General features: G+C 42.6%; 1 protein-coding gene across 9 annotated transcripts in view; it reads left to right on the top strand.

Annotated features, from left to right (window-relative positions):
- The first annotated feature begins 302 nt into the window (after window positions 1–302).
- The window catches only part of TOM1L1 (target of myb1 like 1 membrane trafficking protein), a 39,967-nt gene continuing 23,512 nt past the window's right edge, over window positions 303–16,757 (top strand). For 4 of the 9 annotated variants that reach the window (XR_002830910.1, XR_002830911.1, XR_002830912.1 and 1 more), the window contains exons 1-7: window positions 413–470; window positions 2,951–3,035; window positions 5,562–5,640; window positions 10,071–10,220; window positions 11,058–11,183; window positions 12,710–12,814; window positions 14,209–14,325. Coding sequence is in view for 6 of the 9 variants with exons in the window: in XM_023759577.1 (XP_023615345.1) it covers window positions 413–470; window positions 2,951–3,035; window positions 5,562–5,640; window positions 10,071–10,220; window positions 11,058–11,183; window positions 12,710–12,814; window positions 14,209–14,325 (720 nt within the window). In the remaining 3 variants the exon portion in view is untranslated. Of the gene's footprint in view, window positions 471–1,122; window positions 1,254–2,399; window positions 2,430–2,950; window positions 3,036–5,561; window positions 5,641–10,070; window positions 10,221–11,057; window positions 11,184–12,709; window positions 12,815–14,208; window positions 14,326–16,757 lie in introns of those variants that run through there. The other 5 variants (XM_023759574.1, XM_006095575.3, XM_023759575.1 and 2 more) reach the window with 5 other exon arrangements.

A 16,757-nucleotide genomic window follows, 5' to 3' on the forward strand; every position in this document is an offset into this window, starting at 1 on the left:
ATTTGCCCAGCAGGCGGCGGGATCCGAGCTGGGATCTCTCGTTCCCAGGCTGTGGCTCCGGGGCCCCCGGGCGAGAAGCCCACCTGGGTCGGGAGCGGGCGCCCCGTATCCCTGCCGCGGGCTCCACGCGGGGGCCGCCGCCCACCGGTCCCACCTGGACCCGCAGCGCCGCCCGCTCCCCGGTCCCGCGGGGGCGCGCAGCAGGTGCGCGGCGCCCGGGAGCCCCGCCCTCGCGTCCCCGCCCCCCGCTCCTCGCCTGGTGCCGGGCGCCCCGCAGCGGCCGGGCTGGACTCTCAGCCTCCACCCGGAGCCCGGGAAGCGATCGGGCGGAGAGGAGGAGCCAGAGACACCGAGCGGGTGGAGCCCGAGAACGGGGAGGCGTCTTTCCTGGGCCCCGCTCGGTCGGGCTACCATGGCGTTTGGAAAGAGTCACCGGGATCCGTTTGCGACCTCCGTGGGCCACCTTATAGGTAAAGGGGCTCGGGGTCAGACGCCCGGGGAAGGCTGTGGGGGCCGGGGGACCCTTCCCGTTTGACTCCCTTCTAGGCTGGCGGAGGACAGAGTTGGTCCAAGTTGGAGGAAATCCTTCCCCACCCCCTGCAATTTCCCGGGGCACTCGCATCCCACCCGTCCCCTTGAAGGCAGTTCTGTATGGCCGACTCTTTCTAGGACCCCCTCCTCCAAAATCTGCCCCCACCCCCACCCCCGTGCACGCCTTCTGGGGAGTAGACCGAACAGGTGAGCCCCGCGTGGGCTCCAGGTGTGGAGTGTCTGGGCCTCTCCAAGGATAGGACTTAAACTTCTCTGCCAGGGTTAGTCCTAAAGTGCGTTCTGGCGAAGGCACAGTATTGTTCTGACCGTTTTGCAGAGGAAGACGGAGGAGAGGGGTCAAGGAGGTGAAGTGATGTAACCTCCCTGAGAGGCAGGTCTCTTCAAACCTGTTCTCCCTGGCGCCAAGCCCTGACAACCTGAGTTCCTTTTCCCAGTAAACAAAGAGATTGCAAATGCTCAGACCTGGAGTGCAGGAAGTGGGGAGCCCTGGAGCCATCTGGAGGCACCAGAGACCAGCAGGTATCTGCCTAGCTCCTGTCCCCTGTGGCTGTATCCGAATACTGTCTGCAGGAGCCAGTGACTGACTGTTCTACCAGCCCCAGCTCCCTTCTCCCTCTCCCTGATGCCTCCTTTGGGAAGCAGGTGTGGCATCGGTGCATATGATGCCAAGCAAAACATGACGCTCTCAGGAACTTAGTGAGGTGAGGAGGCTGCGATCTGGGGAGTTTGGGCTGCAGCTTCATTAGCTGCTGTGTGACATGGAACACACCCCTTAACCGGATCTTTAGTTCCCACGGATCTTTAGTTCCCACGTCTTTATAAAGGAGGAAATGATTTCTAGATTGTTTGCTGGCTATATACCCCTATTGGATAGGAAATAAACTCTGAGCAGAAGTGGATTCAGAGCAGAAGTGGATTCAGATTGCATCTTCACAAACCTGTTATTTTAATGATGCAAATGTTTACCGACTGCTTGGACCTGCTTGGCAAAGGCAAGACCTGGCCTCAACCCTCAGGGAATGCACACTTTTGTAGGGAAGATGGACACGTTTTGTAGTAACTGTAGGTACCTTTACAAATGTAAAACACCCAAAACGTAGGAAAAGGGAGAAATTAGCTCTGCCATGGCTTTTGAAGGGTGAATAGGAGTTTTCCAGGAAGTTTGGAGACAGCATGGAATGAGAAGCAAGGAGTCCGGCAGAAGGAATGATGATAGCACGTGCCTAGACAAGGCAAGATTGGTCAGGTTTGTCCACTGAATGCCAAACTCAAGGAGTTCTTTTCCCCAAGAAGCAGCTTCCCCAGCCAAACCTGTCTGCTTTCTTTCTCTGTTATCCTTTTCAATTGTCTCTTCATTCCCCCTGCGACCTGGTATTTTCATGCTGACGGATTCTCTCCTTTCTTGTAGGAAAGATGTTAAGCTCTGGGGTTGAGTGTTCCCATTACCCTTCCCAGACAGCATTTTGTATTCTTAAGGAGGATGTCTGGAGAGGGAAAAATACCTGAATGTTTAAGTAGGCCTGGCCCAACTTTGGTTAGTACAAGTACTAGGGGTGACCTTGCTCTACTGCTAAAGGACACAGACAATTTTAGTCGTTCTGATCTCTTTTCCTTTTTTAAAAATATGTTTTTCTTGATTTCAGAGAGGAAGGGAGAGGGAGAGAGAGATAGAAACAATAGCCATGAGAGAGAATCACTGATTGGCTGTTTCCTGCAACCTCCCCTCCCCACCCCCCGCAATTGGGAATCAAGCCTGCAACATGGGCATGTGCCCCAACCAAGAATGGAACCATGACCTCCTGGTTTATAGGTTGAAGCTCAACCACTGAGCCACTCCGGCTGGGCTGATCTCTTTTTCTTGACAGCTCCTCCTCCAGGTGAATGAATGATTTTAAGAAACAAAAAGTGGCATCAGACAACTTTGATTTGAACACTAGTTGTACTGGCTGGGTAGCTTGTGTACTTTTCTTAACGTCTCTGAACTTCTGCTTCATCCTCTCTAACAGCGGGTAAATGGAGTTACATAAGCTAAAATACTTAGCTCTATGCCCTTCTCCTTCTGGGGGGCTGCTAGGGAGTTTTCAGAGGTGTCCTCCGAAAAGCAGGCAGGAGATGGAGATTTCGCCGTCCTGGCCTTGCCTGGCAGCCAGGCGTTGTGCCTGCAGCCTGTATTAATAGGTCACTCATTACTGTTGCCACAGCAGCACTCTGAACTTGAGTTCTGATTGATTCCTGAATTACTGGGAATTGCTCAGAAAAAGAAAAAAAATCTCTTGCCCTTTGGCAGTGTAACCTTAATGGTACTTGCTAACAAACCCCAGGCAGATGATTTCAGGAAGACCAGCCATTTTTTATTCTGTTGTAGCTCAGAGTCAACACCACAGTGTTTTCTTTGCAGAAAAGGCTACGTTTGCGGGCGTGCAGACTGAAGACTGGGGCCAGTTCTTGCACATTTGTGACATAATCAACACCGCCAGCGATGGGTGAGTACAGAGTGTGGCTCCTGCCTCTGCCTCTGCCTCTGACAAGAGGCATCAGAGCCAGAGCGACAGTGTGTTTTCTCTTGCAAACTCCTTTGCTTTTCTTGTTGAAAGAGTGTTTTCAACTCCCCACCCCCCTTAGGGGGTGCCCACTGCCTTTTGATGACACGTCAGGTTGAAATATTAGGAGAGCTGCTTGTTTCAACATGTGCAGTGTCTGAGGATCCATGATCATTTTTCTCCTCTTCACCCTTTCCTTAATAGTTTCGAATTTTGGTTCAAATTCCTTGTTCTTTAAGAAAAATAATTATTTTTTAAAAAAAGAGAGATTGTTTTCTTCTTTAGGAATTGCTCCTGCTCTGATTACCGATATTTTATGTTACTATAACTGAAAAATGTTATCAAGAAGCGAGTGGCCTCCTGGGGTGACCTGTCCCCCGGGCAATTGTCATTATTGTAACCAGGAAATAATCTAGCAGTCTTTTCTTCCTCTCCCTGTCACAAGATGGATTTTTTTTCTCCGAAGGCCAACTTGCCATATTCATGCTGTCTTTTCAAATGACGTACTATCTTTTGTTACACTTTGAAATGTGAGAGAATTGAAGTTTTGACAAAATTAAGAAGGCCAGCTATTTTGTGAATTTAGCCTGAATTACAGATTGCTATGAGAGATGAAATTTGTTCATTTTACTGTGTATATTAAAGTGAGAAGTGACAGCAAAAGCAATTTAGTGTAATGTATGTTGAAGAAAGCATTACACTAAATTATTGACTGTATCCATGGAAAGTGCTTATGGTTAATGAAGTGTTTATTGTGCTTTCGTTGCAATCTTGTTTTCCATATTTGGTTCCTCTGTGAATCCTTTATTGATAATACTGATTTCTTCATTGATGATACAAAAAGGGAATCTCAAAGTCAAAATTTTTTCCCCTTTTAAAATAGTATCTCTGTCCTAGCCGGTTTGGCTGGAGTGAGGGCCTGTGGACCAAAGGGTCCCAGGTTAGACTCCGGTCAAGGGCACATACTTCTGTTGCAGGCTCCTCCCCGGCCCGGGCCCTGGTCAGGACTCATGCAGGAGGCAACCAATCATTGTGTTTCTCTCACATCAATGTTTCTCTCTGTCTTTCCCTCACTCTTCCACTCTCCCTAAAATCAATGGAAAAATATCCTTGGGTGAGGATTAAATAAATAAATAAATAAATAAAATAGTATCTTTATTCTTTTAAACTTCTTTAAGATTTAATTCTAGATTTTATATGGGATTTTTTAGAAATATAGAAAAATCTATATAATAATTTATTGTATAATAGTGACAATTCCATGTAAGCATATGTAATATTATGCCATTATTATCATATAATAGAAATCTATCCATGCAAACATAACAAATTCGAAGTTAATATGTAAAAATGACTTGTATTTATTTCTGTTTTATTGAGATATAATTGACATATAGCACTGTGTAAGCTTACGGGGTTCAGCATAATGACTTGCCTTACCTATTTTGATGCAAAATGATTACCACAGTAAGTTTAGTTGACATCCCTCACCTCATATGGGTCTAAAATAATTTTTTTCCTTCTGATGAGAACATTTACAGTCTACTCTCAGCAACTTTCAAATGTACTATACAACACTGCCAACTGTAGATAAAGTCACCATGTTGTAGATTATACCCCCATGACTTATTTATCTTCTCACTGGAAGTTTGTACCTTTGGACCATCTCAAAGTAAATTTTGACTCTCTATTTAATACGATACAGTTCTTCCTTTGGTATCATAATTGTAGCCTATCAGAAGCTGACCTAGTGAGTGGTAAAGCTTCCTTTATCCCTTGCCTACAGGATGCTCAGGAAATACTAATAGTTTTTATTCAAAATGGGAAACTGTCATTGTTTGGAAATTACATTTTCTGTATACTTGTTCTGTACATTGATAGAGGGAATTGAGTATGAATACATTTCATATGTAGCGCTTTCTAAGTAATACTCCTATGTAAAAATTTTTTTTGTTTGTGTGTGACTGGTGAATTTAATTTTAAATAACCATTTTTCAAAAACACATTTACACGAGTGGTGCATGAATCTCAGAGAAAATTTATAAAGTGCAGACAAACATAAAATAAAACTCACAAATGACTCCACCGCCCAAATAAAACTATAGTTAACGTTTTAGAGTATTGATTCATAATCCACTTTTTTTTCTTAATTATTATTCCATTTAATAAGACATTTTGAAAAGCCAGAGAGTATTTCTTAATAGGAATTACCACAAGTTATCTATGCAATCCCACACTACTGGATATTTAAGTGTCCAGTTTTTATTATAAACAGTGCTATAGGAAAAATTTTTTATTAGATTCTCGCAAGGGGGTAGGTTAGATGTACGAGGAAATAGGTGTGAGGAGTGCTGTCAGGCTCACACCGCAGAGCCAAGGCCTCCGTCTTCCCTGTAGCCATCCCTCCTTTCACAGCACACATTGCTTTACAATGCCTAATTGATGATTACATTGTATTTGCTGCTGTAGGCCAAAGGATGCCGTAAAAGCTTTGAAGAAAAGGATTTCCAAAAACTACAATCATAAAGAAATCGAACTTACTTTGTCGGTAAGTACTTTCGTGTTATCATTAAGACTCTAGGATTTCCCAAGCTATAGTCACATTTTGATTCTGGGTTAAAAAATATATATATATATATATATTATTAATTGGCTGTAATTTGCTAATTAATAGGTTAACAAAAAGTTATTTATAATTTGAATTAAAACTGCTTATTGAGAATTGCAGAATCAAGAGAGTTTAGTTGATTGTAATAGCATTTAATTTTGTGGAAAAAGTGTTCCTGGAAAGTTAATTTTTCTGTTCAGGAGATGGGAACTGGTGGTTAAACTTACAGGTACTGGGCTGATCAAAAGTGTGTATATATGTTACCCAGGGTGGGAATTAAAGTCTTGGGAAAATGCTCCCCCGTTAGCTTTGTGTTGCACTTGAACACCTTTGTGGCATTCCAAGGTGCTGGCAGTTCGTTAAGATTCAGCCAAGTTCTGCTGCTTGTTACAGTGGGGAGACAGTTCTTTGTTGATGTAAGTAATTCTCCCGTGCACCGTATTGTCTGTGGATTGAGTATGCACACTTACGTGACCTGTTCCCATTTCCCCCCCATCCTTGGCCATATGACCTCTTCAGTCACTTCGGTGAGTTGCCCTTTTTCCTTCGGGATGTTTGCAAGCCTTGCCTGCTGCCTGAGAGTGAGCTGTGTGGCTTTCTGATTTCCTCTGCATGCCTTTGGACCTCAGCCCAGCCCAGGCCACGCATGGTTGTGGCACTAATCAGCCAGCATCACACTGCTCTTAAGGGCTTTGGGGGTGATTAGAGGGCCATGGGGCAGAGGTGAGCACAGCTCCCGTTTCCTGGTTTCATGGGAAAGAAAACATCTCATGTTTTGCTTACCTGGAGAGTAGCTGAATGAGAAAAGTCTTAATGATGCTTTCACTAGAGAAATTCTTCGGTTAGGAGCTGATATCGTTTTTCTTTTTTCTTTAATCCTCACCTGAGGACATGCTCAGAGAGAGGAATAGGGAGGGAGGGAAGGAGAGAGAGGTGAGAGAAACATTGATTGGTTGCCTCCCATATGCTCCCCAACTGGGGATCAAATCCACACCCAGGTATATGCCCTGACAGGAATCAAACCAGCAACCTTTCAGTGCATGGGACAACGCTCAGTCAACTGAGCCACTCGGGCTGGGCTGGGACTGAATGTAGTTTTAGAGGCATTTTCGTCTTTCTCCATTTTTTGCTTTTTTTATTTTTCCCTTGTCCTTTACCCATAGCAGCCACCTCAGGGAGGTCACAGAATGGAGGGAACTCGGGAGGAGGGAGGCACTTCAGTAGAAATAGCTTTACAATGGGTTGATGATGGAAATAAGCCTTTGCCTGATACTTGATTGATGCTCTGGACAACCCTGTGACATAGGTGTACTATTAACTCCATTTCACGGATGAGGAAACTGAGACCAGTGAGATTAAGTGATCCCCCCCCCCAAGATTTAAGTAGCATGTCCTCAGAGTCTAAATTCCATGCCCATGCCCATACCATCTTGTTTCTCAGGACAAATCGTGCCCCTTGAAAGAATGGGCTACTATATATTTTTTTTCATTTCCTCAAATGTTTTATTTTTTTCCAATATTTTGTATTGGTTCCAGGTGTATGTACAGCTTAGCAGTTAGACAGTCACATACTTTACAGTGTTCCCCCCCCTATATTTCCAGTACCCCACTGGGTCCTGCATAGTGATTGCAATATTATTGACTGTATTCCCTATGCTGTACTTTACATGCCCGTGACTATTTTATTTCATTCATGTTTTCAAGTCCTTCATGCAGGACTATCTATCATGTATCACTTACTGATGTTGACTTAATGGTTTCGTGCCCACCCCCAATACCACCTCTCCTACTAGTCAAGAACACTCAAGGGCTAACAGAAGGGACTGTAGAATTCGGGGAGAAACACATGTAGTTTTGGAATGAAGTGGATCTCGAATAGCTCCAGGCCGCCAAAGGTTAGGAAACTTGAGTGAGGAAGATGAGGTCAGAAGATGAATTTATGCCACTTTCTATATTTCAGCATGTGGTTATTATTTCACCTTCTGACAGAAGTTTATCCTCTGTCATGAGCCAATCTCTTCTCTACTGGACCCAGCCTACTTGACATGTCTATGGTTGTTTCTTATCTCCAGCTCCATATCTCTCTCCATCGTGGTTCCTTCCTTCCGAGGATGAACCGGGACCCCCCCATGAGGAAGTTGGGTTATTCCACAGTGTTGTTTCTTCTTACGCTTTGGACCCTCCATTTCGCTTTGGGCTCCCCTTTCTTCCCTTCAGGTTGTCTGAGCTCTCTAGCCTTACTCCCTGTTCCCTCTTGGGTAACTGTACTTCCTCCACCTCATGAATCCCACACCAGTACCTGAGAACAAACGAATCTAAAACCTGTGCCAAAATAAGGGCGAGAGTCACAGATTGGGGGGCAGGACAGCCCCTCATTGTGAAGGTCCGAGTTCACTAGGGTACCTGCTCCTTGCATTTCCTTTACATTTGCCTTTGTTGCTTGATAGCTTCTTGCAGATTTCCCCAAGTTGTCTATTTAGTGGCCCAATCACCTCACCCCAGACTACTCACTGCATTGCAGAGGTGTGTTGAAGGCCTCGGGACTGACTTTGATATTGTTAAGCCAGACTTGATTGTGACAGGAATTAGTCACTGAAGGCAGCATCTAATGTGCATCAAAGGCAATTTGATGTTTACCAATAAACTCTTTAAAAATGAATCCCCATAGATGACATTTCCATTTTATTACTATGAAGTGAAGAGAGTGTGTCAATGTCAATTATGAATGTTCCTGATATCATCCAACATTTGGGTTCTCCATGGACTTCTGAGCCTTGATTGGGTCTTCCCTGGGATATGACGAGACTGTGATTTCCTACCATCAGTTGGTGGAGCAGTTTTGTCAAGAAGCCAGTCGTTCTGTTTTTAAGGAAGCATTTTGTTACCAGGCTTTATAATTCTTAGGCTAGCCTTTTCTCCAATGAGTCAATAAGTCTCAGCAAGATGCTATTGTTGTCAAATGGAAAGTGGTTGGACAGATTCCTAGGCGACAATTAATTCATAGGCCTTTGTGGAGCACACACCCTGGGTGGAGAGCTATGGGGGCTTCAGGGTGTCAAATGTGTTTATTACTCCAGGAGTTTGTTGTAGAGTGAGCTCAGCCCCTAGGGTGGCCAGACCTCAGGGTGGTCTTCTTCAGCTCTGGATGGCCCCAAAGCCTGGTTTTCTGTGCTTGGTTAGTCACTGTGAGAACTAAAACTACCAAGTAGCTTTTTTTTCTTCAAGCTTCTGGGGAAAGAATACTTCTATTAGCTAACCAGCACATTCTCTCCTGATGGAAAATTATGCATGGAAGCAGGGGTTCAAAATAGTTACCATTTAAACAAACAAAATAGAAACAGACTCATGGACACAGAGAACAGACTGACAGCTGTCAGGAAGATTGGGAGGCTGGGTGAAATAGGTGATAGGATTAAGAAAAGCAAAAACAAAAAAAAAACCCGCATAGACACAGGCATCATGGTGAGTACCAAAAGGAAGGTGGGGTGGGGGCAGGTAGAAGAGGGTAAGATGGGGATAAATGGTAATGGAAGGAGACTAGAGTTTGGGTGGTGAATACACAATACAATATATAGGTGAAGTATTAAAGAAGTGTACACTTCAAACCTATATCATTTTATTAACCAATGTCACTCCAATAAATTCAACACAATTATTTAAAAAATAGTTACCATTTATTAAGGTCCTACTATGTGTCCTGACTCCCCAAAAAGTCTGTCCTCTAAGCCAGCGATTTTTCAACTGGTGTGCCACAAACATTTTTAAAACTTCAATACCTGACTGTTCAGTGGGGGCTTTCCCCTTAGATTGTCAAATAAAAAAATGACAACAGCCAACACAATAATAGCCATCTGGTGTGAATGCCCTGTCTTGAACCATAAGTATATAAGTCATATAATAAAGTTGCATCTTATTGGTCATGCCTCATAATAAGCTTACATATGATTGGCTAATTCTTGGTACCAGAAATCCTTAGATACAAGTATAGTCACCTGATTTTTTTAAAAGTCACTTTGGAGCAAAAAGGGTAGGTAATTACTATTATTTTTTTTGTAAATCAATGAAAATTATACCTATTTTTGTCAGATTGGCAAAAAAACATTTTTTTGGTATTCCACAGAATTTTGATAGTTTATGTGTGCCATTAGATGAAAAAAGGTTGAAAATTGCTGCTCTAAGCAGTTACATTATGCCTTATACTTTGTCGCATTCCCTGGAACCTAACATTTTGCGATATGTTTTAGTAGACACTAAATTCTGTTTGTTAATGAGAATGCTGGTAGAAATTGTTACTTAGCGATTTTCACCTCATATTTAGGAAGTGGTTTTACCAAAGAAATTGACCATTTAACTTTTTTCTTCTAATTTAGCTTATTGACATGTGCATGCAGAACTGTGGTCCAAGTTTCCAATCTCTGATTGTGAAGAAGGAGTTTGTTAAAGATAGTCTAGTTAAGCTGCTGCAACCCAGATACACCTTGCCACTAAACATTCAGAATAGAATTTTGAATTTCATTAAGGTAAGTCTATTGTATTCCTGATGGGATGGAACATTTCTACAATTAGAGATTTCATTACATGCCAATTGGTTTCGTCATCCTTCACAAACCTCTGATGGAGCCAGACAGCATTTTACTGTGTGATTTTCTGTGTAATGATAATTTTTTGGTATTGGATGGTGCTTTTTTATCCAAGAGAATTTGTAGTCATTTTCCTGCTTTCTCTCTGGTTTCTATTTTCTCCATGTCAGGTAGGAAAGAGAGTGATGCGTACATTCATTTTGCAGATATGAAAACTATGTCTGGAGAAGATAACTGATTGCTTACAAAGTTATTTGGCAAAAGAGCTACTGATGCTGTTTTAGAATATGTGTATTAATTCTGGATTTGGTACAGCAAAAAATAATAATATATATTCCAGGGTTTCATTAAAATGTTGAGGCATGCGAGTCTGATGATTAATCATATTATATTTTTATTTTTAAAAGATATTTTTATTGATTTAGGAAGGGAAGGGAGAGGGAGAGAGAGATAGAAATACCAATGATGAGAGAATCATTGATCGGCTGCCTCCTGCACAGCCCACACTAGAGATCGAGTCTGCAACCCGGGCATGTGCTCTGACTAGGAATCGAACCGTGACCTCCTGGTTCATACTCCTGGTCAACACTCAACCACTGAGCCAAGCTGGCCAGGCTTAAACATATTTTATATTATTATTCTAGTCTCTGAAAATGTACAGTTTGTCCTTGGCCTTCAAAAGTAGCTTTCTCTTTCTGAGTAAAGTCCTTCATTGTCAATCTCTCATTTTCGGTCACCAGCTTAAGAGTTGTGTTTTGTGTTTGCTGTTGTTTTCAGACTTGGTCTCAGGGTTTCCCAGGAGGTGTGGATGTAAGTGAGGTGAAGGACGTGTACCTTGACCTGCTTAAGAAAGGTGTTCACTTTCCTCCCTCAGAGGCAGAGGTGGAAGCAGCAGAACAAGAGGTAGGAGGTCTTTTCTTTGACTCACGTAGAGTAAGTTAGTATGTGACATGGATTTTTTCTCACTGAGAGGGACAATCTCAGCTCTATTCAGGTTAAGCAAGAAGATGACTGTATTAGAAGGATATTGCAGTATGTCCTAGAATAATGAAGGCAAACCTTTTGAGCTCGGCGTATCAGCATTTTGAAAAACCCTAACTTAACTCTGGTGCCGTGTCACATGTCTGCTTCTAGATGTTCCTCTGATCACCAGCTTCATTCCTCTCTCTCATTGCAGAACAGCTTCTTCCACATAGCAGATAACATAGCTCCCAGTTTTCCATGTGATTGCTTTAGCATTTTTCAGATTCCAAGTTTAAAAAAATACACAAAAACGGAGAAGGAGGCTCCGTGAACCAATCTGGGCCAGTTTTCGATTTCTGCACAACTCAACTGAGTTCATGTAAAAATATGATATGTTGTCTCCAAATAGGAATCATTTGGCTATAGTAGAGGAGAGGGCAGCTTTCAAACAAAAGGTCTTGGTGCTAGACCAGGGTCTTTACCTTGGGTAGCTTTATAATATGTCTATTGTTTATTATTGATACTGTATCCCTGAGAGAGTTTCTAGATACTCACATGTATTCTCAAGTTTGCAAATAATTTCCAAAGTTTTGAACTATAACACTCTGAATGGCTGATTAAATTCACCTAACTTTCTGTCATTTCTACAATGCAAAAACAGCATTCCTTGCCTTCCTTAGATTGGCGAGTCTTATCTTGGTGGAATAAGCGATACCACAAGTCTTATCTTCAAGGAGGCTCTGTCCGGAGGGCCAGCTCTTCTACTGGTGTGGCCATTCGCCTTTTGCCCCATTCTTTCACCTGCCCATGAGCCCGCTCATCAGACCCCTTTTGTTCTCTTCCACAGCACAGTGTGGTCATGGCCTAGAACCTTGCTGCTTACTCAAAGTGTGATTTGAGGTATCATCTTTAGTTTATCCTCGACTAAATCAGAGGCTCATTTTTGCAAGGTTTCCAGGTGACTTCTCTGCACGTTCATGTTGAGAAGCACTGGCCTCAAGCCCTGTCCTTGGGCTCTCCACCCGGGGTTGGGAGTGGAGCATGGATTCAGAGAGGTTCATTGGTGGAAAAGGAGATGCCTCGCCAGCTGTGGCTTCAAAAGACTCGACACGAATTGATTTACCCTTTGTTTGTAACGACCCGAAAGAGAACAGCAGCAATCTCACAGGGCTTGTCTTGTAGACCCTTGGTAAAAAAATCTAAGAGCATTTTATTAAATTTTAATTCCGTTAATAATCATAATAGCCACCTTCTACTTATTCTATTATGCCATTTGCTTAAATGTGGGCAAAATGTGGGCAGGTTGGACACTTGATGATTGACTCTGGGCTAACACCCTCTAAACTTGGATTTGGGCTGAGAGAAAGTGACGGAGTCATCTAAATGGAAAAAAACAAAAACCTGAGCTTGGGGTGTTTATGGTCATAAATGTTAAATAATAATCTTTCCGTATTTCATCTTGACAGACTGCTCAAGTCTCATCAAATCCACCCACCTCTGTTCCTACTGCACCGGCTCTTTCTTCTGTAATTGCTCCCAAGAATGCGACTATTACATTGGTCCCAGAACAGGTAACAGTATCAACAACTGAATGTATTGATGACTTTTTCTAAGTTCTGAGCAGTTGGTATACATTTTGTTTACTCTTTTTCACACCGTTATGAGGTGGGGGTACATTGTTACCCTCATTCTGCAGGGGAGGGGGCTGGAGCTTAATGATACTGTGTGATGTATCATGGGTCAATTCTAAGTGCACTTAAGCCCACGGATTCTGTCTGACCCTAAAGCCCAAGCTCTGAACAATTCTACTTGGCTCATGGCTTTTGTGTCTTTGTGGAAGTTGAGCTGTGAAATGGACCTTGTGCCAACTAGTTGATTTTTATTGGTTTTGATTAGGACTGTCCAAACACCATTTCAGAAACCTCAGTACATGGTAGTCTTATTAAGAGTATTTATTGTGCTAACTGAATTATACTTACTTGTTTGTCTCTGTATCTGTTTATCAGAGGTCCAGATGAGCAATTATTATACAGGATGGGGGAAAAGTAGATTTACAGTTGTTGTTATAGAAAATAATATAATAATTAATAAATAATAATATAAGAAACTCACAATTGCAAACCTGCTTTTGCCTCACCCCGTATGAAGCTCTTTTCTGTGCTGCTTTAAGGGAACTATTATTGAAGACTTTGTAGTAGTATTATTCAGCATTACATAAAAATTTATGGAGCCCTAGCCGATTTTGCTCAGTGGATAGAGCAAATGAAGGGTCCCGGGTTCGATTCTGGTCAAGGGCATGTACCTTGGTTGCAGGCTCAATCCCTGGCCCTGGTTGGGGTGCAAGCAGGAGGCAACCAATCAATGTGTCTCTCTCACATTGACGTTTCTCTCTTTCTGTCTTTCCCCCTCCCTGCCACTCGCTCTAGAAAGCAATGGGAAAAATATCCCTTGGGTGAGGATTTAAAAATAAAAAAATAAACACAAATAAATACCCTTTAAAAAAAAAAACCCATGCAGTTAATTTCTCTTAGAATTTAATCCACGAAGAAAAAAATAAAGCGTTTCTTGATTCTTCCTTCCCTAATACCATGATAACTGTACCACCTTTTTTTTTCTTTTTTCCTTTTTCCCATCAGTTGCCAAGAAACCCAGGCTAACATTTTCCATTTTGTCCAGGTCCCTGGTATAGTCACCTTCCCCTTCTCCATATTGTTCCTAATCTGATTTCCCCCCTTCATTTTTAACACTCCTGGGAAATATTTTTGGATTTATTACAAGCGATCTTTAAGTCCTTATAGGTGACAGAAGACACATTTGCAAAATGTGTAAATATATATATTAATTGAAATAGAGATTTGACAATATTAAATTTTACAAAAAGCTTTTTTCCTCCCAGCAAGGGTCCCCTGAGAGAAGGAAACAAGGGGTCCCACATACTGACCAGTGACTGTGTTGCTCTCAACAGATTGGCAAGTTGCACAGTGAGCTGGACATGGTGAAGATGAATGTGAAAGTGATGTCCGCCATCCTGATGGAGAATATTCCTGGATCTGAGAACCCTGAAGACATGGAGCTTCTGCAGGTGAAATATGGTTTCAGGGACAATCAGTCCAACTGTCTCTTAAAATTATTCTCTGAACTTGGAGCCTTGGAGATGGAAGATGCCTTAACATTGTCTACCAGTCCATCCTCCTGCGTCATCCATTGATTTCTAAACTTAGCAAAAAAAGATGCAAGGGTGGCTTTTTCAGAAATGCACTAGTAACTTACACATGCTCCTGACCTTCTTGCAACAAATAACTTACCATCATTACTCATTCATAGCCTTGCTCATATGAACTCTCTTACTCGTCTCTAATAGTTTCAAATGCGCAAAAGTTGGCTCTATATTGAGCCATTCAACAAACATTGAGTACAATGTGGTAGAAGACTCAAACATTAACTCTGTCCTAGCCCTCAAGGAACTTATGTCTGATGAACATGATGGTTTTGTAAACAACAGTTTAATAAAGTGTTATAGAAGCCAGGATAGAAATGTGTTCACCATATAGTGGGATAAGGGCTGGGAGCAGGGAGAAAGGTGAGGTTTTTGGAAAGGTCTAGAATAGATGGCGGCAGTACTCAGGCTACAGGAGAAAGTGGGCAGTGCATCTGGACCGAGGAAACCATGAGCAGTTCATTGTTACTGCTGATGGCCCTCCCAGGCCTGTTTCTGTGTCTATAAATCCATGCTCTTTACTTTTCCCCCTCTAACCATTTGTTCTAATTGTCAATTCTAAATTTTAACAAACATTTTTTACATATTAATTTTAGAAGCACTTAGAGAAAAAAAAAATCAGTGTCTAAATCTTTTTTCCCCGGGAAGTCAAGAACCTTATTCTATTTCTACTTTTCTCGGATTCCAATGCATTTTTCTTTGTTATCTCTCCTTTCATTTCTCAGATTGTTATGAGAGTTTAATGGAGTATCCTTAAAAAAAATCCACAATTGAAGGCTTTTACAGATATAAACTTTGTGACGCATAATGTTTAACAAGCATGTTCAACTAAAATACAAAATTAAATATGCCAGTAAAAGGGTATGTGGCAGATATTTTTCAAAAAATGGTCACATTCCATTTAAATATGTGAATCCAGTTTTATAATTTATGCCTCCTGGAGTGCACTGCAGTGCCTTTGTGTGTCAGCCTTTGGGTGCAGATGTTTGATTGAGTTTTGCAAGGATAATGCTAATTTGTTGGTTGCTGTTTTGATGCCTGGGCTTAGGGCTGTGTGTTGCCTTGAATAGTAAAGAGACTTGGGTTATAAATCAACCTGAGAGTACTACTCAAGGCCAATCCAAGTTGAATGGGTTCTGGCATCAGACCAACCTGCTTATGGAGCCTAGTGAATATGTAGCTTTCTTTTTCTTTCTATGCTTTCTGTTAAAAACACATAGAAATCGGGTGCGGGGAGTGCTGTTTTTAAATTCTTTTGACAAATATTTGAGGGGGTTTTTCTTGCCATCTAAGTAACCTCATAAAGAAATCAATTTCCCTACCCACAACACTTCTAACAGCTTGCGTGTGAGGTTTTCCCTCCTTACGTAACCAATTCTGACACTAACTATCTGGAGTTAGCAGGGACCTCACAGATGAAGGGCTCAGGCCCATGAGACTGACCCTCTCCCCCCCCACCCCCCCACCCACCAATCAAACACTGTTTACAAGTCGTGGCCCTCAGGTAACCCACACCTCTGTCTGATTTGGCTACCTGATGAAGAGGTACACAGGATGAGGTCTGGAAGGGTCAGGAGCTCCTGTCTCCATAGAATTGGGGTGCACCACCCTCCTGGCTCCTGGATGTGTTCACTGACCCAGAAGCTCTCAGAACCCCTTTATTTATTTAGAATTTTTTCGGAGATTCCATTATTGATTCAATCATTTGGCCATTGGTGTTTAAAGCAATCCTCAGCCCTCCTCCCCTCCTTGGGGGTCAGGGATGGAGTGAAAGCTCCAAACCTCTAATCCCAGGATTGGTCTCCTGGGCTGCAAACCCCCTTCTTCCAAGTGTCACCTCATTAGCATAAACTCTGGTAGGGCTGAAAGGAGCTTGTTATAAATAACAATAGATGCCCCTCACCCTGACCACTCGGGAAATTCCAAGGGTTTTAGAACTTCTTTGCTAGGAACTAGGGTTGAAGACCAAATCTGTATTTCTTCTTGTATCACAGTATCATACCTCAGTCTAAGAGAACGGGTTGAATCTATGGAGATCAAGGACAAGGAGCCTATCTAATACAAGGATCTTAAAAACGAAATCAGCAAAGCTAGATGATGGAGAATGTTTTCAGGGGTTCTCTCACACCTGTCCCAACTATTCAGATCAATGGAGTTAGAACCCCCACCTAATGCTAGCTCCCTGGCCTCCCCGGTAACCCCAGGGGCTTGGGAGGCTTTGGCGTGCTCCTGGCTGGGACACGGAGGTGGGAGGCAGTGAGGGCCCACTGGCATTGAGCGTCGCCGGGGCATATTTT

This window comes from Myotis lucifugus, unplaced genomic scaffold, assembly GCF_000147115.1.
Source record: "Myotis lucifugus unplaced genomic scaffold, Myoluc2.0 scaffold_158, whole genome shotgun sequence".
NCBI classification, from domain to species: Eukaryota; Metazoa; Chordata; class Mammalia; order Chiroptera; family Vespertilionidae; genus Myotis; species Myotis lucifugus.